This window comes from Toxotes jaculatrix, chromosome 15, assembly GCF_017976425.1.
Source record: "Toxotes jaculatrix isolate fToxJac2 chromosome 15, fToxJac2.pri, whole genome shotgun sequence".
NCBI lineage: Eukaryota > Metazoa > Chordata > Actinopteri > Toxotidae > Toxotes > Toxotes jaculatrix.
In genome coordinates, this window is record NC_054408.1 from 13,308,399 (window position 1) to 13,334,574 (window position 26,176).

Sequence of the window (26,176 nt, forward strand, 5' to 3'; positions counted from 1 at the left end):
GCTGGCTGTGTTTGCATCACACATTACTAATCTGGGTTTCATAATGCTGCAACATGTTACATCATCATTAATATAGCAAAAACATCCAGGACCTGTGACTACAATGCTGTTTACCTGGACAGCAAATATGACATCATTCATAAGAGTAGTCACACCTAGCCCTGCTCTCAGCATAGCGGCTAACTTGTCTTTTAACCATTTAAAGAGCAGGTTATGGTCATTGCTATAGGCCTGTTATGGATCCTCCTCCAGGAACGTCATGCAAAAACCCGACTGATAGCTGTTTTGTAAATGTGGTGGAAAAATACTTTCCTCCTGATGAGAATTGAAATAAAATTCTTTAGAGTGTAATTGTCTTTTGATATTTTATTACAAAATAAGGTTTACAGAGTAATCAATTTCTGCAGAAAGATCAGAGCTCAAGCAGCACCAAATGCTACAGAGGTCTGATCCCAGGTTACAAGTTCCCAGAGTACTTATGCCTGTTTCTCACATACCAGGATGGCAGGGATGGAAGGGAGACGAAATAATCTGAAGGTCAAAAATTAGAGATAAAGTGTAAGTTGTGCTCAGAGGCACCAGAGACATAGCAGGTGTCTTCACAAAGTACAGTACATTAGGCCACTACAGGTCATGTTGTATGTACTCAGAATTGAATATACGAGTTTATGAGAATATACGAATGCTTGATAAAAGAGTATATGGTTATATGATAAATTGACATTACAGCAAACTCTCCCCAATTCCACCAAGAAGCTTTTAATGCAGTACAAAGCCAAATTAATGTGCTTTTGAAATCGGACTCAGAGCCAAACTTCAAAGAACAGGGAACATTAATCACAGGCTGGAATCTGACTTGTGGACACAACACAGCTTTGTTCTTTTCCATGTCTGCACAGTCTTATTAAGGCTGGTAGGTGGGATGTTGAAGACCAGTTTTTATTTGACCCAAGCAAAGTAGCTTTACAATGAAATGGACTACAACATGCTATATGACTGCATGTTTCAACCTGGGTGGCAGCTAGATACTCCATGCTAGAAGATACTATATCACAGCTTCCATAAATTATTCAGCAGCTAGCGATGATATTGCTCTGGGGGGACAGAATGACGGACTCTTGGTAAGTGGTAATGTGAACTCCACAGAATTGGAAATCTAAATTGTTGTGTTATATCTGGCCTTAGCATGCTTTGCTTTCTACTGGAGAACAATCTTGCCAGTCAGTTACCTCAATAACCACATTTCCTTCAGAAATGATTTAAGTTCATCCGAGGATAACTGCAGGATCCGCAGTACAAACATTCAAACCCCATTTTCGGAGTGAAATCCTGACATTTTATAGCCAATGGAGGCTTTGTGAGGGAAAACGGCACACGGATTAATACATGAATGGACGTCATCTTCCTGTCAGCTTGTGTAAATCCCCTGATGTCTTACAGGGCTATTACTAGAGATACAGTACAATGTCAAACTGTGGCAACTGTCACCCCACTGGTCCCTCATACCGGAACAGCTCCATACAAACCTAATAACTGACACATGGCAGAGGATGAATGCAATCTGACACAAAGGCTATTCAGTCCCAGTAGTTTAACATAATGATGAATGACTGATGAAATGCAGGTGAGACTTTTTGGTTTAAATCACAAAGTGCACGAGTTAACAATTCTCAGGTTACCAATTAAAAAGTAGAAGAGCTGTAATAAGCAATAAAAATACTGTGGAGAGGAATCTGTGCTGACGGTTATATTGTGCAGAATAAATGCCAAAAAAAAAAAAAAAATCGGTTACTGAGAGGTCAGCAGAGCCTTTGTCATCACTTATTTTATCAAACCTAGCAACTAATGCAGCCACTGGTAAGCCTGCTGCAGTAAGTCAGAGGCTGGGTGGAGCTTTCTGTCATTGCTCAGAGGTGGGGTACTACCACTCCTAACTGAGCTACTGATTCACTGTGACTGGTTTCCCACTGGATCTGCAGCTGACTTGGCTCATCACTGGCATTCCTTGCATGGTTACTGACTATTTTGGCAAAGGCACCACAGGTGGTTTCTAACTGCAGTGAAGTCCGTTTGTTGCTTTGAGGGATGATTGATAAGTTCATGGCCTAAAGTAGAAGGAGATGAGTTATACAGCTCTCACTGCATGTACATGCAGGTCAGCTCTGTGAGTGATTATGCATAAAGTTTGAAGTTAATAACATCTGTGGTATTTCTGGTTCAGGTATTTTAAAATTTCAAGTCAGCACTGTCTGAGAAAATTGACATTGGCCTTCGTGCAGCTATCCACTACTTCAGTCTCAAGGGCTTATCACCCAAAGATGTCCTTGACCTGACTTGGCACCTTCAGACTACAACCTCTTCCCTGAGAAGAAGAAGGAGCTCAGTGGTCACCATTTGGACAGTGATGATGACATCATTGTAGCAGTGGACCACTTTCTGGAGGAACAAGGTGCTGACATCTACAAAGAAGGGACCCACACGCTCCATGACCACTGGACTAAGTGTGTAAGTGTAGGAGGGGACAATGTTGAAACGTAAATGTGCAAAGTTTTCTAAAATTGACTGCTTCTATCTTAGGCCACAAACTTATCAATCGCCCCTCCATAGATATTCAATATGTTGCTTTATGTCATGTGGGTTGAGATATGAATATCAGCCAATACTGAATGTTTTTGTTTTGCATCATCCTGCAGGATTTGAGACAACTGCTTCAAATACAAAAACAACAGTAAAATGTTTCCAGCAGGCTGCTTTAAGCTGCTAGCATGAAAGCGAGTGGAGTTTTCTTGAAAACAAACAATGTTATGTTTACATTGAGTGTCACTCACATAAACGCGTTGTGTGCGGACTTGAGGCCTGACAAACATGTTGAATGCATTTGCTTCAACACAAAACATCCACCCAAAGCCAATTTCAACAAAAAAAGAAAGAAAGAAAGAAATCCAGTGTGAAACCTGTGACAGGAATGCATCCTCATGTGCATTCAGGATTCAAACAAAACAGGGACCTTCTCATAAAAACACTGCTCCATAGCAGCTCTACTATTGGTCAAAAGCTCCAGAGGGTACCTATAAGGACATGAATGCTACCTGTTGCTATTTGGGTACGAAGAAGGAATTGGTAATGTCTTACCTATAATCCCACTGTCTTTGCTCTCAAGTGTGGAGCTGGGGCTGGTGATGGTCCCACAGGGGCTGGAGCGGCTGAGAGGGGGGCGGCTGGTTGTGCTGTTGAGCGTAGAACATGGACTGTCAGTGCTGGGAGATGCCGTGCTGCTGGTGAGTGTAGAGCAGGGGCTGATACCCTGGCTAGTCACAGAGCACTGGGGAGAAGAAAGGCAGAGAAAAGGGTTAAGGTACGCTAGTGCACTACTTCAAATCAATTATGTCAATGAAGTATGAAGTCAACTCAATATAAACTATCAGCTGGCAATATGTTCACATTTTTTCACCATGAGCAGAACTAACTACAACAAAAACAAATTTCTAACTGATCTTGGAACAAGAATTAAAGACTTTTAGAGAACGATATGATCAAAGTTCATTGCCGATTTGATTTGTATCATGTGAAAGCAATGCAAAAAATTCCCTCACAAATACACAAGCCTTTCACATGTGAGCATGACATATAAATCGAAGGGCGTAAGGACTGTAAATGGAGCAGGGCTTGAAAATTACACAGTCATATTATCTGGAGGAACCAAAATAAGCCTGAAGAGAATTTCACGAGGGAAGAGCTCTCAACTTTTTTTTGTGACACAATAGATACCTTTCTCATGTCATCAAGCCTGTCTGACAAGCATACAGCGGCTGAATCTTTCTTTGAGCTAACTGACAACTGTGGAAATCCAAATTAAAGCCGGTTTGTCCTGTTCCTCCATCTTCCTTAAACTGTATTCTGATTCTATACAATGTACTGTAGCTCAAGACAGTTACTCTTGTCCCAGGGTAAGAAGAACCCAAGCCCTCAAACAGCTACACAGCACAGAAACTGAGCCTGATTATTGCTTCCTCAAACTGCCCCATTCACAAGTCCAATAAATTCAACAAACCTTACCGAGGGATAATTTTCTTTATCAGACACAGGACTTTACAGACAAGTAGACACCAAACAAAAATGTCCATAATTAGCTTCTATAATCCACTCTTTTGGGGAACTTGATCAAATCAGAGGAATGCTTGTTCATTTTCTCAACACCAACCTGTTTCCACATAAAATACCCCAATTAAAATCTAGCCTAGGTCAAATTAAATAAAGCCTCACTCCCCATAAACCAGCTTTGATGCAAATATTTTTCTGCCTGAGGGACTTTCACCCACAGTTGGCTTTTCAAGCAGCACTTACTACAAGGGTGTGTAACCTCAAACAAACTCCACCAATGAAACGCTCAACAAAACATCACAAACCATTTCTAACAATTATACACAACCTCACACACCCCCAAACATCCTGTTTTTTAAGGCTTTCTCACATATACACTAAAATCTTTGAGGATAACTCTTTACTCCAATTGGAATAGTATTCACTTCATTTATGTATTGATTAAAAGTGATTTCTCTTACTACAAACATTAATATTGTAAAATTCTGTTGTACAGAGAAACACAATATCACATGCCTAATTCTATAAATAATATAGTAAAGTCATAAAATCTAATGAGCCACTGCACTGTAGGCGCTACAGGCCACAGTGTTTGAGGTAAGTCGCCAGAATTAACATCACTTGATAGAAAATTAGTTGAGACATAGCTCGTCTTGTTCAGTCTAATCAAATAAGATAGTAAGTTCCACCAATTCTTAGTCAGTTTGAGAGAGAAGTGGACTAACCTCTCATTAAACATGTACTGACTGTTGCTGTCTAAAGGTCAAACAAACAGCATGTGAAAGAGTACAAACAGCAGAACAGGAGAGATGCTGCGTGTCTGGCCACATCATTAACAACTTCTGGAATGCTAGTTTTCTCCCCATCACATAACATTTCCTGTTTCTAAGTCTACCCTTGTTTTCATGCCGGTATCTTTCGCTTGGCAACTTCCAGCCTGAGGCTGCAGCCCAGAGCTGGTACCACCTATCAAGTACGAGCCAAACAGCTTACTGACATTTAATAATTTACCGCAAGGCAGATCTAAAAACAACATGCTGAGCTAAAGACATGTTGTAAAACAGCAGTATGGAGGGAAAGAGAATTGCTGGCAGATGACATTAATGTGCTCCTCCCATCTGAGCTCTGAAAGCACACACCTACATGCACACAAACAAACAAACACAAAGTAAAAAAACAAAACATTACACTTTCACATTGTCTGTCTCTTCTTTTGACATCTGAAATAATGAAAATACTTTGTGAGCTTCTTTCAAATTCCTAAAATTGCTGGTTCAGTGTCAAAATGTGTCCGAGACACGAGTTGAATGAGGCAAGCACAGCATGCTGGGTTCTGCTCTGCTCTTCACACAGCCCCAGCTTAATTAGTAGAGCCAAACAAACTGCGGCTCAGACCTAACATAACTCTATTTCTGGACCTGGGCTCAGACACTCTTGTTACATACTCAAGAGCCCCTGGAAGAGCACTCAAGTTACTGGGTGACTAACGCACCAAAATGGAGCGGTAGCACTGAAATAAAACCACTTTCAGCCAATTTTGAAAAGGCAGTCACTTTCTTTAGAACATCTTCAACATCTAAGACAAAACAGTTTGACAGTTACCGTTGCCTGTTGTGCCAAAAAAGTAATTCCAAGAGGTCCCTCCTAAATCCTCATTTTAGAAAAACAGTGTACAAGAGAAGAAAAAAATAATCAAGCTGCAACAAAAAAATCCATTCTTCTGTTACACTGCAACAACTCCTTCCTCCTCTCATCCTTTCCCTCTCTTCTCTATCTCTCTATCTGTGTGCTGCAGCAGCGGCAGCAGCTGCTGTTGGAAGAGGGAGGGAGATGAAGGGGAGGGAGAAAATGAAATACCTTCTTTTCATTCTTGTCGTCCATAGGTATGCGTGCCGTACCCGGGATCCCTTCTCCCAGTAAAAAGCCCAGCCTTGTCATCAGTTCCTGGGTGGCAGGGGAGGAGGAGCTTGGCTGTTTTTCTGCTTGCAGCTCTAGAGGAGAGAGAGAGAGAGAGAGAGGGAGAGAGAGAGAGATCGAGAGGGTGAGAGAGAGAAGAAGAGAAATGCTCAACATTAGCAGGCAGATTCCCCCTCTCTACTGGATGGCCCACACAGGGGCCACTCTGCCTGCCCTGCCCTCCTCAGCTCTGCTCTGAAATGCTATGCTGCACTCTCCAGCTGCTACTGATGTAGTGCAGACCTGGAGAGGGGGAGCAAAGAAGAGCGAGGGAGAGAGGGAGAGAGAGAGGGAGAGAGAGTGTGGTGCGGATTATAGTTTGTGTGTGTGAGGGTGTTCTAAAAGAGTCTGAATACATGTGAATGTCTAGCATTGTTAAGAAAGCAGAGACACTGTCTGTGTGTCTGTGCGTGTGCGTGTCCCGCAACACGCCTTGAGTGCCAATTCCAGGGCTTTCTGGTTGTTTACAGCTCTCACTCATAGAGCCTCTGAATATCAATGAGTGGACATGGGCTTTTTCGAACACAGCTTAGACAGTCTGCAGCCTTAACTCTCAAGCCTTAATACTTGTTTAGGCAGCAATTTCAAGGTTCGGGTGCCATCGACGAGGCAGGGACCACATGCAGTCTTTTTTTTTTTCCAGTTTAAAAGGTATTGCCTTTTTGCATTTACTTACAACCCTCAACACTGGAGATAAATATGACACTTTGTACAAATACCTGTGCTGAAACTCAACAGCGTTTTATCATGCATACGTGTAGATGCATGATAAAACAAATGTAGATGTGACAAATTAATGAAAACAAAATCACAGCATTCTCTTAAGAGAAAAATCTGATTACCAGACAAACAGATGGAGGGAGGGAAACGGACAGAGAGAGAGAGAGGGAGAAAGAGAGAGAACATCCAAGATACAAAAGCTTATTATACAGCTCTCTGTCAGCACCTTTTCCTCCTCTCCTTCATTTTCTCCTTTAGCCTCTTTCTTCCACAGTTATTAATAATGTTGGCAGTAAATCTGATTAAATGCAAACAAAGTCCAACGGCACAGTGTACTACCAAACCCTGCTGAAGTCAAAACTCAAGCTGCCAGACAGGCATACACAAGCATATACATCTTTGGCATGCAAATACCAATATACAGGTAAGGTAATGTAAGGTAATAAATTTATTATGATAATAATAATAATTGCTATTCCTTTTCTCTAAAGGTCAGATAATTCTCCAACATGATAAAATTATTGAGTCATGTTATATAGGACAAGACAAAATGAGAGAAGAAATCATCAAAAACACTGCTCTGAATCCTTCTACAAGTCACTAACTATGTCTCAATAGCAAAATAATCTTTGCTTTTTCCCTCTCTTTAAACATTTGACTGCCTTTATGGTGCAAGGCTTTGGGCTTACTTCTCTCCCCTATGGAGACAGCAGGGAACCCGCTTAAAAACTGATCTCCCCGTCTGTATCTTATTTTAAGTGCAAGCAAGCACTGGGAGCAATCGTGACTTTTTCTAGGATTTCAATCAAGCCTGACTCCGAAATCTTTCCTCTTAACTTCCCAAAACGAGGCACTTAAATGCACTGGGACTCCTCCGCCTTTAAGGCTACTCAATCTGAAAGAGTGCATCTCACTGGATGCCATCATATGAAAATGTCTCCACCCGCCCCATTATACTTCTTCAGTAGGTTTCTGCATGAAAATGTCTCATATGGGATGTGCCAGTAATGATTTCACATATAACAAGTATATGTTTAACCATCCTCACTCAGTGAAATATGGCTATATTGGCTTTACTTAATGGCCTTACTGGATCCAGAAGGCTGGCCTGCCCTGTCCACAGCCACATCCTCCATATCCTACTGTGAAACATTTCTTAATCTATGTTTGTGTTTTCTATCTCCAATTGCTTTGTGCTGTCTCTTTGTATCTATAATTGCTGTCAACAGTCATTTGGTGCAACATGTTTGACCACTGCTGTGTCCTAAATGCAATTTAGGGAGGCCTTTGTGGAATTTAGGGGAGCCTCAATTAAACGAGAGCAGTGTCATGTTCTTTGGTTCCTAAAATGATGCTGTCATTAATTTATTTACTTATATGTAAATAATTGTAATCAACTTTCAATAGCCTGTAAATGTTCTGACTTTCCTTTACTTGGCATGTGTCATGCATATCAGTGTCATAAGATCTGATCATCTGACTCTCTCTCTTTATGAGTAGCATCTTTATATGAATCAAAACAACACAGAAAAAGAGCAGTGTTTCTGGAAATTCCACTGAGTGGTTGAAGTACAGATGCAAAGTGCAGCAGTGACATGAGAGGACAGTAATTAAAGTGCATTCCTCAGAATTATGGAATTCATTTCTTAACCTGGTAGAATATTTTGAATGTAAACAAGAATAACTTTAAAATTTTGTCATTTTTTAAAAAGGTTTCCTCTATAAACCCTGTCATGTTAAGGTGAAAGGGGGGGAGGAATAATGATGGTGCATGGGAACCAAAGCCAACATGGACCTTAAGTCCTGACCCCCCTCCCACCTCCAGCTCATGAATATTTAGGAGTAGAGGAATACACCACAGAGGGCAGGACAGGCTTTCTATAATTTTGTTGACCCCATTTATATCAGTGAGGGTAGCCTACATAACAGAAACCCTTCTCTGTATAATGTGATTCAGTTTATAGCAGTAACACTGCTGGAATTCCATAGGTCAAAGGTCTGGTAGTGAGAATATAGAATATCAAACCAGCCAACAGTAGTAGAACTGACAGCAACAACTACAGAGCTGTTCACTGAATATTCAGTGCAGTGATTTCACTGGAGTGTCATATTTTAAATTGTATATTTGTTATATAACACACTCCAAAAGTCACATATTTTTGCTTTGTTGTCACAATAAGATCTACTGTACTGGAGCTTTTATTTTGAAAATTAATCTTATGCTTTTTCTGACCAGGGAGGGTTAGCCAAATTCACAAGCATGCACACAAAATCTCTAACTGAGAAAGGCCTGTTGTCACACATGAAGTGAAGTCACTTTGGCTTTGGGATTTGTTAGCAAATGGAGCATAGACACAACTGCTACAGCTGGATAAAATGAAAGAAACAATACATGGCAAATAATGTGGACATTACAGACACACAACCACCATGACTAATACACTTGTTCAATGTTTTTCTCAAAGACGCTTCACATGCAGACAAGAGGAGTCTGGGCTCCAACAACCAACCCTGCAATTAATGGACAACCCCACTGTTCCACATGAGTTGCTAACTACAGCAGCTTACAGTGCTCCAATGTTATTTCCAACATTGATTCCACTATTAGCCTTTTGAACAGCTGGACTGACAGTCTTAATGTTGAAAAGTAGGTGAATTTTTAACCCAACAGACAAAGCATGCCAAATGAAGCAAACTCAATGGAGAACTGATTGGCCATTGATTTAATAACACCAACAGTTCTTGGATTTTCATGTAAACTTACATGGGTCATGACTAAAATGCAAACAGCTGATGGTGTTTGCAAGAACAAACTGTTAAAGTTACTTGTATTGTAGGTAATGGCAGACAAGCACATATCTCCAAGTTGAGCCTGTGCAGAATGTTTACATTACCACTTTGACGTCTGCTCACTGAGTTGCCTGGTTTCTGATGTAATTATGTTTCTATGCTGGTACTGCCTTTCAGCCAGTTGCACCAACTCTTGGAAAAGTACTTGCCTTTAATTATGAGAAACTGAAATATTCTATAGACCTGAAAGGAAACATAGCAATACTCATTCAGGCCCGAAGCTTTCATGGTGAATAAACTGAAGCTTTTGTCTACACAAAAACAGATACTGAATGCTAACCTCACATACACTGGACTGCTTTCACTCCCTTTTCTCCACTGCAAATGCTGTGCAGTAAAAAAAAAGACCATAAGCTGACAATCAATCCTATATAGAGAATGTCACCCTGCTCATGTAAATGCTTGAGATGAGCCTTTTAAGACCACTGGTGCAAAGACAAAGCTGAGGCCTGAATGACAATCAGAGTGATTTTATAGATAGATTCAGGGTCACTGGATTAAAGCAAACATCTTTTTAAGTCTTCACACGGCAATATAATCATGTACAAGGAAAATAACTTTTTTATTTATTTCTCACTTATCACAATATGAACAAATCTTAATTAACTAGGAACAGGTGTCTGCGGGTTTGCTGGCTCTGACAGTGTGTGGAATATTAGCGTTCAGTGTTGTGTTGTCATTTCCTTACTTTACTGTATTTTTCGTCATTAATTCTGTTTAAGAACAAAAAAAAAAAGAAAATTTACATGTTATTATAATTTAAATCACATTAATGTAACATCATAAGGTGACAGAGTAGTATAACTGAGATTTATGTTTGTAATGAACATAAAGTTGTTAAATTCAACCATGCACAGATATCATCTTTGTTGAATGTCGGTTGTGGTTCAATAATAATTTGAAGTACACAACAACACATTGCAAGCTTCATCAACTTTTAGTAGATGGAGACAGATAATGGGAACTGGTCCCAGGTCCTTAAAAGGGGCACCTTGCACATCACACATTTATAGCCACCGTGCATTAGCAGACAGTGACAGGTTGTTTTTTATTATCATTGTCTGTCAGAGGCATGGCTTTTAGCTCTGGAGCTGCAAACAGTATGGATCAGAAACAGAAACTATGCAGAATCACACACAGTTACACTCCATTGCCATTAAATAAACTTAGGTATAATGTAGTATAATGTTGAAAATTAATCTAATTGTTAATGAAGTGTTTCTTTTGCATTTGTAGATGTTCCTGTTCCTGTTAGCCTTCTCACTGTGTGTGCTCAGACGAAGTTTATGGTTTGGGGGTAAATCTGATTAAATCCGTCAACTAGCTCTTTATTACTAGGCCCTGACAGGACCACTTCATCACTGGTTCTTCAAAACCACTTAAACCCACCTGCCTCTGAGGACCAATCAGTAGTCCTGGACCTGTGCTGGCGCTGTGAAAGAACCTCTAGGCATCTGACATAAATACACAGAGAGAAAGGCTGACACATGTGACACACACGGCACATAGACGGCAAAAACCCGAGGCGCATGTGCCACATCAATAACAATATCTTCAGCCGGTGGTTTATCTGCAAATCAATACACTATACCAACAACGCAAATTAGAAACACTGCAGCTGCTGCTAGACACAAAATCTCCACTTTGCCAGCAAATTTACTCAGTATTTTGTGTTCATGAATTTATGAATAAAAAATACAACACATGCACATGGAGAAATCTGTGTTTGGCTTATGGTTGTACTGCGGGTTTATTAATTACATTACTCTGGCTTTAGCTTGACGGCCACTTCTGAATGGATTTGGACTGTGTACACTGCTTGATTCATTAATCATTCTGTTTATACACATGATACAACAGGGCAATTGTCCAGTACAGCTAAACGGTTAACCCCAGGACCAGTTTCCTTTATGGATGTTGTCATCGCCTCTTCATCACTCCTTACCATTTTGCCATCTGTTGACAGCAGTGACGGCCAAATACATTACAGCTATAACAAAGATGACAGGCAGACAAAATCAAATTAGATTTGGCCCATGTAAAGCAAATAATGGTATTTATAATATAGAAGTTGCTCAAAACAACCACAGCCTTATCTGTTAACTGTCATGCTCCTGGGAACCTCAGCTGTGGTACTAAGGGACAGATGCTGCTCTGTCGCTTTCCTTTCTCCAGCCTAGTTGTGAATCAAATCGGCTAACTTTCAGTTATAAGCTTGCCTGTCTAACCTTTGGGCCATCACTGTTCCTACTAAGATCTCTCTGCGTTTAAAGTCTTCTTTATTTGGCAACCATTGCCTTCGCTGTGACATTGCCGATGCCAGTCAAATCACTGCTGCTAATTAACTGCTGTTGTTTCTCTGGTCTCCCCACTGTCACTGGTGACAACATACTGTAGGTTAGAACAGTATTACTCTGTGGAAATAATAGACTGTTTACCAGTTTGCTTTACTAGTCTTTTTTTTTTCCTCAAGGACCTTCTATGAAAGATGAGCTGCTTACACACATGCATTGCAACCCTGAACTTAGACTCTAGACAAATGCCCGAATCAGATGAACCAGACATCAAACAGACTTTTAGCACCCAGGTACAAGGTCCATGTAATTTCCGATTCATCAGATGTATGAGTAGAGCAGGTAACTGTCTGGAGAATTTACAGCAAGTGAGTGGGTGTTTTTTTTTTTTTTTTTTTTTTTTCTTTGTCTACCCAAAAGCCACTCCTCACCCAAACCAATCGGAGTATTTCCAGTACATGTGAACTCGGCTGACAAGGACAATCTACAGTTGTTGTACAGATGGTCAGTATTTGGGCTTTGTATGTCGGTAATAAATGTACAGTGCATTTATTGCAGATTGAACTTTATTTTACTATGGCATATGTCTTCCATTCAGTCTTGGACTCAAGGCTGTCTAAGTGTTGCAGTACTGTATGACTCCTCCAATAAATGGAGAAGAAGAGTATCAACTAGGGCCGTATTATAAGCCACTGACATGGCACGCTTGAGTAAACTGAGCTCACATAGTGGCATAAATCAAACATCAGGCAACCTTTCTATCCTCGTATAGCAGCAAGGCGGAGGTCAGCGTTTATCAACTTCTCAAGATGTTGTGCATTCCTAAAAAGGAAAGCATGAAAGAGGGATGCTATGGTTTAGTGTTTTGAAATGCTATCAGCAGTGGAGCACTTCTGCTGTCTTCCCTCACAGTTAGGTCTACTCTTGTTGCATGTCAATGTTCACTAGTTATTTCACCTTGCACAGCGGTTCAGTCACACACATGTAGCCGTACATATTTAATATACTGTACTGCAGATGCTTTATCTGTGGGTGTGTATATGTGTAGGCATTCTCTTTTTTTCTCTCTCTCATGGAGATATCGATATCAGTGTATTGTTGGTCAATAAGTACCAATTACGTTCAGTACAGAAAAATCAAAGATTTGTTGGGAGATAATTTGTCACCAGCAAACAGTATCTTGGTCAAATTGTTGTACTGACTAATTTAAAAAGCAGCTGCCACATTACACCATATGACATTTTATTACGGAGTGTTATCATGGTCCAATAATGTGTCACTGGAACAGTGAAGCACTATTACTATTATTAAGTAAGAACTCTCTCTCTATGGTCTAATAATCCCAAGCTACAGTTTCCTCTCAAAACTACAGTGACCAGATGACAGATTAGTTACATTAGCTAAAAGGCTCCAATGTGTCATTAATAATGAGCAGAAATATATTTTATGCAGGGTCGGAGGATTACAGCACAGTGGAGTCATTCCACTGCAATATAACCACGTAAATGGAAATTAAAAAAAAAAAAACAATTCAATTATCATTTCTCACGCACCAGGAAATGTGATTTGTGACAACTTAAACTGACCCATTTCGATTATTTATTTCACCAGCTCTGCAGAAATTCTGTGAACTATAAAAGCGGAATTAAAAAGTCTTTGGCTAACCTGATGGATAAGAGCCCTTTATACTGACATACAGTCCTAATTGTGCAAAGAGAACTAAAAAGCTGTTAGAAGAGTCAGTAAATGGACAGTTGAGCATTAGCTTAACTTTTTCAAGGCCGTGGACTGCCTCCATGTAAATGATTTGGTGAGAAGGAAAACAGGCTCGCACAGATGTTGTCTACTATAATACAACTTTAACTTCACACTGCATGAAACACTGTCTGAAAACAATGAATGTAGTCAATCAGGATTATCGCTCTAGTGGCTCTCATTTACTACTCTCATCATGATTAACCTAGATTATTAATTGGTCCCGTCTGAATGGACTTCACATTGCTCTCCGCTCGATTCAAACTATGAATCTGTTGAAGACTTCATAACTGACATTATTTATAATTCTGCAGCAGGGACAATGAAACTGTGGCAGTAGGGCAACAGCAACTTTGTCCCTCCACAAGGTAAAATTAGTGCATTTATCTGGATGGAAGGTTATAAAGTAAAATGCCTACCTGATGAAAATTTGCTCCCTGTTCTCTATACAGTATCTGATTAGTCTATCTAACACTATCCTGGAGATATGGAAAAACTAAGGATGTAGCTGGAACCACTTTGTTATTCCAGTAACTGTACAGCAAATGGAGGCAAAAACAAAACAACGTCGTTATCTGCCTCCTGAGGAAGTTTATGAGCAGGTGTGAAATAGCAGCCGCGGTGGTGCGGTGATAGAAGAATGGAGACGGAAGGAGGAGGAGCAGGAGAAGGATGGAGAAGGAGGGGGAGCACCATGAACAGACTGGCTCCACAGAGTTGTCTCAGCTCTTTCCCTGCCGAGAAAACAATCCAGCCGGTGCTCATTAGCAGCTGGAGTTTCATTACCACAACAGTGGAGCCTGTTTAATGAACCCTCGATGAGAACATGCATCCTGCTTCCCCATTTAAGTTCAGAGGTACGAGGTGACGTGCTCCCCTGAAGCACGTTGAGTGCTTATTGCACATTCCAGTGTCAGAACCGCAAATCTCCTTTGCTGCGAGCACAGATGGAGTGTCCAAACAGACATTACAGCATATAGAGGTTAGACAGAATCTCCAAGTAAAATGAGGTTCTGGTGGGTGGGGGTGGCAAGGTGATAATAATCACAGGTTGACTGACATCTCAGCTTGACACCATACTCCATTGGTGATTATTATTCGTGGTCTAATGGTAGATACAGATGGTATTTCATTAACCATTTGACCAACAGAACCAAGGCTTCTTTATGCGGAGTCAGAGTCAGCGTGCCCTGAGATCATTAAGGAACGAAAAAGAAAAATAAGCAAAGTGTCAACCTCCAGCTGTTGGTTAAAACAGGCAGTCAACAATAAACTTGATCTGCCTTGGAAAAGAACTAAACTACCACTCTGTTACAGCCAAAAAGAAATCACAGCTCATTCATCTCCACTGCCACAAAGCTGCTGCTTTCCTTCAGGGGAGATGGTGAATGAAGGCTGCTGAAATATCATCATATGTTCTTTAAACTGTTAACAATGGGCCTTGATTATTTAATTGGATCTGAGTCTCTATAAATGGTGAAAAATACAGTCAGTCTATAAAGCTGCTTCATGCAGAACTGACCGATCAGGTTCATTCTTTAGAGAGAAAACAATCTTACTCACATCCCACATTCTCCGTTTCTCAGTACAGTATCATACCGAGACAATATGAATAATTTGACATTATCTGTATCATCTTATGAATGGCTAATTCAAAGTGTGTAGAAAGAGGTCAGCGGTGACACCAAGGTTTCCTGCATTTGCATTCCTTGCATGCAGCCTGTCAGGACCCCAGCTGTGGCTGTGAGGTCTGGCATCAGATAACGTCTCTTGGATTAGATGTTTTCCATCAGGAATTAAGAAAAAGATCAGACCACATCCACCCAGTTTACTCATAGCCACATACAGTACACAAACTAAGGGACAACAGTGGGTTGCATCTGTTAAGTCCTGTACGGTGCCTTGGCTGGCTCTTTATTGTGCCAAAACAAATAACAAATAGGATGACGTGATCTCCAAAAGCTGTTAACAAATCAGTAACAGACGTTGTACGGGAACTGACAAGAAATGGTCACATTACTACTCACATTACTATTATGACACAGTGTTTAAAGTGTTGTAAATCCACTGAATACTTAACAATATAAGTTGGATAGTTTCAGCATTGACGAGTTAATCAGTATATGAAGAAACAGGTGTGAAGTGTGTGGGCTCAGGTTTCATTGGAGTTGTAACATGAGGGGGGTGCAGAAGAGAGACATAAATGTGGGAGAGGACAGGACCTGGGGTTCAGTCTTGATTGACAGAAACAGAGCCCCGAGAGCACAGCTGAAACAATTTTGACAGGAAGACTGTTGACTGCTTGCTGCAAACACACTCATGCACACAATGACCTACATACATAAACAAACATTAATGTGTTTCTGGACAAACAGACAAAGTAAAACTACACACTGCATTCACACACATGCACAAGAAACTCTATGCCTTGTCAAAGACAGAGCTGTGCGAGATGACTCTACTGTAGGTCAAACGCACATTTCCTTTCTTAGCCTACAGCCGTTCCTGGTTGTCCACAACACAGAGCACTGGAAAGCTGACAGTCCAACCCAAAAGAAGAACAAATGAATACATTCAAATCCACATGCAAGCTTTAATCATATCTGAGGATGGCCAAATGAAACACAGACAAAAACCGAATTGGAAAAAAAAAACTGCATTAAAAAAAATCTTAAAAACTATATTCATTCTGTTGCACTCAAGATGTGTCTCTGAAGACAGATGTGAAGCACTCCCACAACAAAAAGCCCCTTTTCAACTCCTAAGAAGAACTCACTTGATTTGTGCCCTAAATGTCACACAGCTCTCATGCTGCAAAACTTCCGATGTATTTTCCAACTCAGATTCTTCCGGCACTGTATCAATGCTGACGCTGACCTTGTTGCCAAAGCTGCAATGTCAAACAACCACCTCGCCCTGTTTCAGCAGTTAGCAAAGAAGCAAGCTTTGTTTATACTCTCTGAAGTAGGCGACAAAACAGGCTGAAAGATGCTCCCTATATTGACAAAAGAATGCTGGACACGTCCTTGTCACATTCAAAGTGTGACGCACATTGATACAAAGACGCACAGAAACTATATCTGAACTGTATCAAATCCCATTTGTGTGAATTTGCCCATATGAGAGAGGAAAGGAGAGGGATAGCATGTGTAGCTGTGTTAGATGTCAGCCGTGCATGGGAGCTCATCCTACTACAGCTGGGCTATTACAATTAGCCATCATTAGTGAAGAATTTATACAGCGCCTAATTGTACATAATTAGTTGAGCAAGTTGGCTCATTCTAAATTCTCAGTAGTAAACGTCCTTTATCTGCTAAGTATGGGCCGTAAGAAGACGGAGGTAGAAAGTTTCTCCTGGCTCATCTGCTTTCATTTATTGAGTATGAGTACACGGCAGCACAGGGCAGGAATAAAGGCCACAAGTAAGTAACTGTGTGACCTTAAAAGCATTTCTTCTGTCCTGTGGAAGATGAAGTTGGAGCTGTACAAGGAGAGACTTTTGCTCCAACAGTTATGCGGCATAAAAATGTCCCTAAATCGGGCTGGGTGCTACTGTCCTAGAGACTGCAGTGTCATGTCTTATTTGTCATAGATTGACCAGATACGTAACTGTTCTCTCCATCATCGGGAGAAGACCAGACATAACGTAACATAAAGCAAATTTCAGTTTATAACCTTAACTCAATTTTTGTGTATTCCCTGAGTGTTGAGACTGAAGTAGCTGGGTGACTCTCCGCAAAGATTCTCTGGGGGTTTGATCAGTAGATCTGTCACGTAGTCGTGAGATAGCTCGGTCTGTTATATCGCCTTAAGAGTAATTTTAGCTTAGAACGAAATTAGAGAAGAGGCAGCACTGGGAACACAAGGTTAAAACAATCACTACAAGAGCTCTTCTGTGAGCACCAGTAGTTTTTTTAACATTACGTACACTCACATTAAACATTATTTGTCTTTACTGTGTTGGAAAGCAAAGGAGAGTGAGGACGGAAAGCTCTGTAAGATGGCACAAGCATGTGAATGTTTATGTACAAGGAGGATCTCAGATCTGCAGATCAGGGCAACACATGCCACATACTAGAGAGGTGTTGAGGTACGGTGAGAAGGGGGTGAGGGGTGTTGTTTGTGCAACCTGCAGTAGATTTGCATTTATACTCAATGACATTGTGTTACTTGCCCAACTGCACATCTCCACATATGCAAACTAAGAAATCCAAACCAGGTGTCTCAAAACTTTTTTTTTCTGAGAGCACAGCTCATAAAATTAGCTTTGTCCAGACTACAGGCAAATCTGATTTGTTCAGATCTTTAGGACAGATTGTCCACACTCTTATTTGAAAGTGATCAGAACAGATTTGTGTGACCAGTCATCACCCACCTATCTGGATGGGTTGCTTTGGTAACGACATAGACACAGCTACACTTGTGACGCGAGTTTTCAGCGCAGAAGCATGAGAAATGTAAGTCCATAATATCATACAATTTATTTTGTCATCAGTCCACGGACAGCTGTTCTCACTGTCAACCAAAAAAACTACACTCTCTGATAGCGCTCTGCCAGCAGCAGCATGGACTCTCAATCTGTCACTCTGGATTTGATGTCGTCACTGCATGTTACGTTGCAAAGTGACGCAAAAGACACTCTGAGATCTGATTTGAGCGATCAGAGCATCCCGACTGAGACACATCTGTAGAAATCCGAATGTAGATCCAAATCTAGTTTGGACCTGTTTTTTTTTTTTTGCTTTCCAGACATTCTACAATCAATCTGGATACAACCTGAATATGCCTAAAAAGGATTTGGGCTGGCAGTCTGAACAAGGCCCAACAGTGCCAGTACACCAGCTGTCATGAGATAACATTTGTCTGGCGTCCGCTATCTGCTGGTAGCTTACTCTAAGCTGAAACACTGCTGTGTGCCAGCTGAATGTCAGACACGCCCTCGTGCTTTGGTATGCAACATCAACAGTGAGTGGGCTGTTCTGGGTTACTACTGTCTGCATACGTGAGCCATGTACAATCAGAGGGCACTCTTTCTGTGTTGCCTTTTGCTGAAGATAACGCACCCTACAGCTCCACTTAAGCTTATGGCAGGAATTTAAGAAATCCTGCTCCTGAAATCAAAACACAGCACTTAGAGGAACATTACCCCTACACACACACACACACATACACACACACACACACAGCTCCCAACATGGGAGAGAAAAGGCAGTAATAACACTAAAGAAACATCTCACAGAAACCCAAGAACACACACATACATACAAAGTTACTGAGCAATTAAATGTCTTGTCCTCTTTACACTCCCATGAAAAAAATCCAGTGCTTTGGTCCGACAGTATATCCTAACACAGTGGAAAACGGACTCTTCTGTAATCTAAACACACACCTTAAAATAAACACAGCACTACTGTTTGTTTGTATAAGGGGCATGGAATAGTGTTCAAATGCACTGGTACTTACATGGACCACTCACGCAGTAATTGATGTTACCCTTAAATTATAGAGGCCTATCCATGTTATAATATTCTCTAACACATGTGCAGCTGTGGAGACAGATCACGAATGAAGGCAAGGCTGTGGACTCCCGCTGACAACATGTATATTTTTTAACTCTGAAGCCAGTTTTTGCTTCTAACTTTTTCCAATGTCTATAAAGGCACAAGCCATCACATACAAAAAATGGACTAAAAGCAAAACTCACCATTGTGTGAGGACTCCTTGTTATCAGCCACCTTCCTCAGCGCTGACACGATGGCATCAGAAGGAACGCGAGGACTCTCCACATATTTGGGTTTCCTGCTTGGACCTGCCAGCACGAACCGAAGATGCCGGGAGAATGAGAGAGAGAAAGAGAGAGACAGACAGACAGAGGGAGAGAGAGAGAGAGAGAGTGTCAGACAGACAGGGAAGAAGAGAAATGCAAAAAACGAGCAAATTAGAGAACCAGAGAGAGAGAGAGACGGAGAGTCAGAGTTCTCCCTGGATTAACGTGTTCCAGATGGGACTAGAGATGAGAGGCGGTGGTGTCTTAGTTGGACAGGCTTGGCTGCACTCCGTAGCTCACATAAAACTCACACACACACACACACACACACATACACACACTTTCTCAGACAGCTCCCTGCGCTGATAGCAGCTCTGGTCTGTCTGACAACCCAGAATATTGTCTACATGGCTGGAGACTCCCAGTAAAACACTGCTAGCCAGCTCTGGGAATGTAAACTACAGCAGGAAACCACAACAATTAGCCTCTTAGTGAACTATAAAAACGAGTGCTCAAACACACACATGCACTGTTGGGGATCAGCAAAACAGACAGAGAGCTTACCGGCATATTTATCTGTGAGCAGTCCCTTGAAAATATACCCACTTATTGCTGCAAGGATACATAAGGATAGATTAAGGTCGATATATATCCTGGTGCAAGTCAGATGATGTATCTGGGACAGCGCTATAGTTCTCTAAAGGCTGTCTTTGTCTTTAGTGAGGAGTTGAGGTTAGCTGGCTGCTCTGTTCCCTCTGCTCACACCGTGACAGAATTAGAAAATCCCACAGCTCCACACAGAATGCTTGCTCACTGTGCTGAACTTTACGATAAATCACTGACACAGTCAGCCGACTAGAGACACAGCTCCTTTTGCATAATTTTCATGTTTGTGTGTGCAACAAGATTTGCCCCTACTGTCTACAACATATCCTATCAAAACTGCCCTTTAATCTGCGCTAAAGAGAGAAGAAACTAAGGTTGTTTATCTGAGTGATGGCAAAGGCCTACTAATTTTTCCAAAGACAGTCAATATAATTGTTTATACTTGCAGGAGATCCAGCAAAGACACTAGACTAAATACTAAGCCATGAAACAAACATCTCCTGAACTACTAGCCGTGCACATTTCGAGTCCTTTGCTTCTAGTCCACATTTTCCTGTGTAAAAAGAACTGGTCACATTCAAGAGCCAAACTAAGAGATGCAGAAAATAATATGAAAATAGGTGACTGTACTTAGATCCATAAATCCATAGAGAGCCGCAACAATATGCCTCCCCTGGCAACACTCCTCCATGCTACTCCAGCCTTGACCTACTGTAACCCAATCCAAACCTCCTCCTCCTCCTCCTCCGCCTCCTCCAGACTCCTGTTATCAGATGACTGTATGTGTAACCCCAGTCATAACATGAAGATTGGACTGGAGAGCAGAGATAGCCGTTTCCTATTACCACATCCAATACCAGTCACACCCACCTCAAACAAAACATTTCCCCTGAATCAGATTGAACAATTTCTTAAACCACAGCTGCTATTTTAGCCACAGATAATAATACTGGAGGTGTGGGTTATTGGGAGGGGGAGTTACAGCAGCAGCCATGTGAGGGGAAATGATCTGGAAGTGACACTGCATTAAACCAAGCATGAGAGTCAAAGTCAGCTTGATGCACAGTGCCATCTATGGATATGCAACTTGAAATGCATAGTGAGGAACTGTGCTTTTCATACCCCAAAAAGCTTCTGCCTCTTCAAACATCGTCCTCTATTGCTTGTTAGCAGAAGCCATGATATAAACCCAGTCAAAGAACTCAAAATAAAAGCTCAAAGCTAAATGTCAATTGTGTTTCAGAAGAGCTGGAAGCAGTAGTTGTAGTATGTTGAGATGATAGTGTTGTTCAAAACCACTATAATCTAAGGACTGGATTTCCAACACGTGAGACGTTACAGACCATTTGATTTGTCTAAGAGTGGAGGGGACTGAGCTGGTGAAGCATGTACAAAAGCAATCCAAGTCAGTCTGTTATTTGGCAGACAAAGCCAAACAGAGTCTGTCCTGAAAACCTCCATTCATCTGTGGATGGTCAGGCACAACCTATTACCCAGGAGTCACACGGCTCCAATTAAAGCAGGACTACAGAGACAGAGAGGGCTATGTGTGAGACACACTTAGTTCAGGTAAATATCTTGGACCAAAAGCAAACTGCCTAATATGTTCCTTTGAAAAAAAAACAAAAAACAAAACTGCAGGCATAGTTTGAGTAATCTAAACCATATGCTTAAGTTCACATTCCGTTTACACAAAGTGCCAGGAGGAACACAGGATCCACACATGAAATAACAAACATGTGGCTGCCTATCAGGGGTAATTTTAGGCCACATCTACGGGTTGATAATGCAGGGAAGAGGCAAAAGGTCTTTCGGCACGGCTCTGATGTCTGAGCATCAGACAAAGCGCTGAGGAGTTTCTTTTCCATTCAAAATCTCATCTCGAGATTTAACAGGGGGCCATTACCGCTCAGCCCTTCTAGATGGAGGCACTGACGAATAAGCAATTGCACTCTATAACAAGCATGAAAAGGTCGCAGGCGTGGAAGTGTCAGACATATGACACTTGAAGGACAATGAGAAAGAGGCAGAAATGAGATGTGCACTCATTCTCATCCCACCTTGGGTACAAAAATCCAGAACGTAAATTCATTCACATACACAATAATTAGTACACAATTAACAACAACATATGTGGGGTGATCGTCGTTTGCTTTCATTTTCTAAATTCTATACAAAACCATGGAGGGAAATGATAATGAGAGAGAAGAATGTGAGGATTTTCTAGATAGAAACATCATCCAAATATCACATCTCCACATCCTGTCTCAGAGCCAGATGCGACAAATTAAAATGCATTAAGTCTCAGTATTCTGAGCATACCCCACACAGAGAGGACAAATGAGAAATATCTCAATCTGATGTCCTCCAAAAAAGCAGCCAAGAGCTCATTAGAGCAGGAAAAAGCTAGAAGACTGATTTGAAAGAATGCTGGGCTTGAAAAGGGGAGAGAGAGAGAGAGAGAGAGAGAGAGAGAGAGAGAAAGAGACTGGCAAGGTGGGGAGTTGTTTTTTGCGTAGCAACGCCAAGAAATAACAACATAGAAGCAGACTGATGTCATATTTATTTATATAGAATTTGATTATTCTTCTCAATTCGTGATTAATTTTCATGTACTGTATTAGTAGTTGTACTAATAGTTATTGTTACTGTTCAATGTTATTATCCAGTTATACAATATCCTGTCGCGATACATAACACTGTAAAAACCAAATGATCAAACTTGACGGATGCTTACATAAGAGAAAAATCTCAACTGATGGATTGTTTTACTCTAAATTATGTGTTGTCGCCCTCAAAAGCCCAGCATCCAGCCAAGTTGCAGTCTTTGTTTGCTGGACAGTTTTCTTTTGGCTGCGGGGGCACTTGAAAGTTCTTGTCCTGTCTGCATCCTTGTCTCAGTCAACTAAAAGATGTCACTAACTCTTCTAAACCACTTGTACTGCTCCAAAATGTTCTAATCACTTCAACTAAAAGGATTATACTAGTCCTTATTATGTGCAACTGGAACACATGAAATATCTATAACAAATACCAAAGAAATAAAGTCAAGGAGAAAAATGGAGTGGCAGGTGAGACAAGAGCCTAAAGGAATAGATAGATGATGCTGAGAAAAGTACTGTAATATTTTCAGCTTGCAGCAGAAATGTCACCACGAGGACACTTTCAGCACTACCTGCTCACTCACTATATTACTGTCAGCTGCTCACCCTCAGGGTACAGTAAATATATGTGTAAATATGTACCTATGTAAATCCACATGTTGAGTAAATGGGAAGAAAAGCAAGCAAACAGAAGGTAAGGTGGGGGGGGGGAGGAGTATCTCTAGGGTAGAGCAGCCGGACGAGCTGTGACTGCAGAGGACTCTTTACTCACCGGTATTCACCGCAAGACTCAGGAATCCATGACCAGCGAGCCATCACTCAGCAAGTGCACACACACACACACACACACATACACATACCAAACAGTCGAATACCTATGACCAACAACTTGTTATGTCCAGTATATTCCAATGAATGGGAGGATTGTTCGTGGTTACAAAGTGATCAAGGAGTTTTCCCAGCATTCTTCAAGATGGACTCTGACACTCTTCACATTTCAACTTATCAATGAGACAGTGTGTCCTCTTTGTGCAGTAAAGGGGAATGGAAGCAGCTGCACAACAGCCCTCTTTATGCTCCGAAATGTCATTCTTCCTCTCAAAAGTGAAAAATAATATATTCCGGCCAACAAAAAAAAAGACGATAGATGAGACTGGTATTCTGACTGTTGCATGGCAAACCAGTGTTATTTACTGAATCTCCTAAGGAGAGTGTGAGATTTGCATGGTCTTATTAAAAGCTGTACCAAGCTTTTAATCATTTTGTCATTATGGCTGCAAAATAGTTGAGAAAGAGATTACAGCCATGGTTCATTATGAATTTAACATATGAATGCTAATTTATGATTCATTCCCTACTCACAGCCTGACATTTTGCCATTATCCTCTCTGGTTAATGCAATTTCTGCACTGTAACACAATGAGAGACTGGCACTCTTTTTTTAACACTACATGTTTAATAGCCATGACTAATTTCACACATGCTGTTTCACAAACTGGTATGAATTATGTATCAAGACTCCACTACACACATGGTCATACATTTTCAAAAGGTAGCACATGATAACTCCAGCAATGTCAATTTCTTCCTTTCCTTTAAGCATTTACAATCTAGTATGATACTCCATTATATCATATGAGAGTCCCGAGTCTAGTGACTGACTGAAGAAGTAATAACAGTTTATTCAGTATTCATCTCTGAGGCAGGAGGTGAACTGGGATCCCACTGCAGATGAAAAAAAGGGGGACTGCATGTGATAAGGAGCCAAAGCTGGAGTGTAGTGAAGTGCAGTGAAGTGGAGAACTGGATAGTACTTTTCACTGGGTGTCCATCAGAGGAACCTTTCAAAGAGTCCCAGCAGAATCACAAGGTCTTTTACAGCTCAGCTCTCAGAAAGGCATCAATATTCCCCCAGGGCTGTCTGGTTGCCGTCAATACCCGAGAGCTGACTTCAGGAGAGCTCACCTCAAAGGGGCAACAATTGCCTTTGAAGAAAATTCCTATCCTCTTGACAGAACTACAAAATAAACTGCACACATCTGGCAGCGTAGAAGAAGATGAAGAACGCTAGCGGAGGAACCCTGTGCTCATGTTTTCTCTGACATTATTTGTCACAAAAGTCTTTAAACTGTGGAAAACAAGTTACCAGTTAAGTATTTATATCATTTTGAATCCCATGACATACATTTCTGTCAGCAGAGGTGGTTTTAGTTAAAGCAAACGCTGTCCTTGAACTTGCACATGCTGGTAATGACTGCTCTGTGACTATGAGTCGTAAGGAATAAACTGAAAACCATGAAGAAATCTCCAAATGACTTTCTGTGTTGTTTTATGTGGTCTGCTGTGTTAATATCCTCCAAAGCTATTTGTAACCTCTACTCCATAAAAATCTCAAAGAACACAGGCATTTTACTAAATGGCTATGGTGCTTAATAACCACAGCAAAAACACACTTCAAGTCTGTACAGTGGCTTAAAGAGCTAACCACCACTCATGTATTCATGTATAGAATTCAATATGCTCAGAGAGAACAGCGGAGTCGCTGCCACAAAACAGAGATTATGGGAAGATAAGCAACAAAGAGGTCAAGGCATCAGACCACTGTTAGTAAGAATCTTCACCTGATCGGCTTAAAAGAAAAACTCACACACAGAGCTAGATCTGGCAAGCAAAAAAGCTGTGGGGTCCTTAGAAGTTCAGTTTCTGATAGAGAGATCATGACATAATAGTGAACTGTGCTCTCTGGTGGTGTTTCACGGACCTGCTCAGCTGATCGATAAGTGAATATACCTCTAAACCACTGAAAGCTCAAGCTCCCATCAAAGCAAAAAAAAATATCACTTAACTCACTTCAGCAAAACACAAAAGCCAACCAGAGACCACTCCCTCCTGTGGCCTCATTGTATACATACCAATTAAAATGATACACTGCTGATGGCAGCAATTCATATGAATTGCTGTTTTGTGATCCCTTGCAGGCTGGCACAGAGGAAAAGCAAGGGCTCGCTGTTTCGTCACGTGACTGCAGAAAGGTCACGCATCTCCTGTACATTCAGTGGCAACATTAGAATCGCCTCTGTATCCACCATCCTCCAAACTCTTTGTGGAAATTCACCTTCACTAATATGTTATATTCTACTATATCTGCAAGACGATGCAGGACCTATATTTCAGGGATGCACTGTGGTTGTGCAAACGTGTATAATGATGTGCGTATAACATGTATAATGACAATGGTGTTTATCCTTACATACCTGAACTCACTTGGCAGTGCAACCTTACGGACGACAGATGCTTTTAATCCCACAACAGCACAGTAACCTATTGCAACCAGTGGAGGTCACTGTGGAGATACCCAGGAGACTGTGGGGCCATTAAGCTCTATCAGTTCTAATGACTTCAAGAGGGCAAAAAATCACATTTATTGTGTCATCAACTTTACTCTGCCCACTTCAGATTGAGGGCCCTCACGTTTTTCAATACCTGATCTTTGACCTGCATTGGTTTGGAGCAAGATGGGTCCC

General features: G+C 41.1%; 1 protein-coding gene across 4 annotated transcripts in view; it reads right to left on the minus strand.

Moving 5' to 3' along the window:
- Positions 1–26,176, minus strand: part of tanc1b (tetratricopeptide repeat, ankyrin repeat and coiled-coil containing 1b) — a 100,733-nt gene that overhangs the window by 41,119 nt on the left and 33,438 nt on the right. For 2 of the 4 annotated variants that reach the window (XM_041056934.1, XM_041056937.1), the window contains exons 4-6: positions 19,381–19,485; positions 5,959–6,092; positions 3,133–3,322 (exon numbers count right to left, since the gene is read on the minus strand). In XM_041056934.1, the coding sequence (XP_040912868.1) occupies positions 3,133–3,322; positions 5,959–6,092; positions 19,381–19,485 (429 nt within the window). Of the gene's footprint in view, positions 1–3,132; positions 3,323–5,958; positions 6,878–19,380; positions 19,489–26,176 lie in introns of those variants that run through there. The other 2 variants (XM_041056936.1, XM_041056935.1) reach the window with 2 other exon arrangements.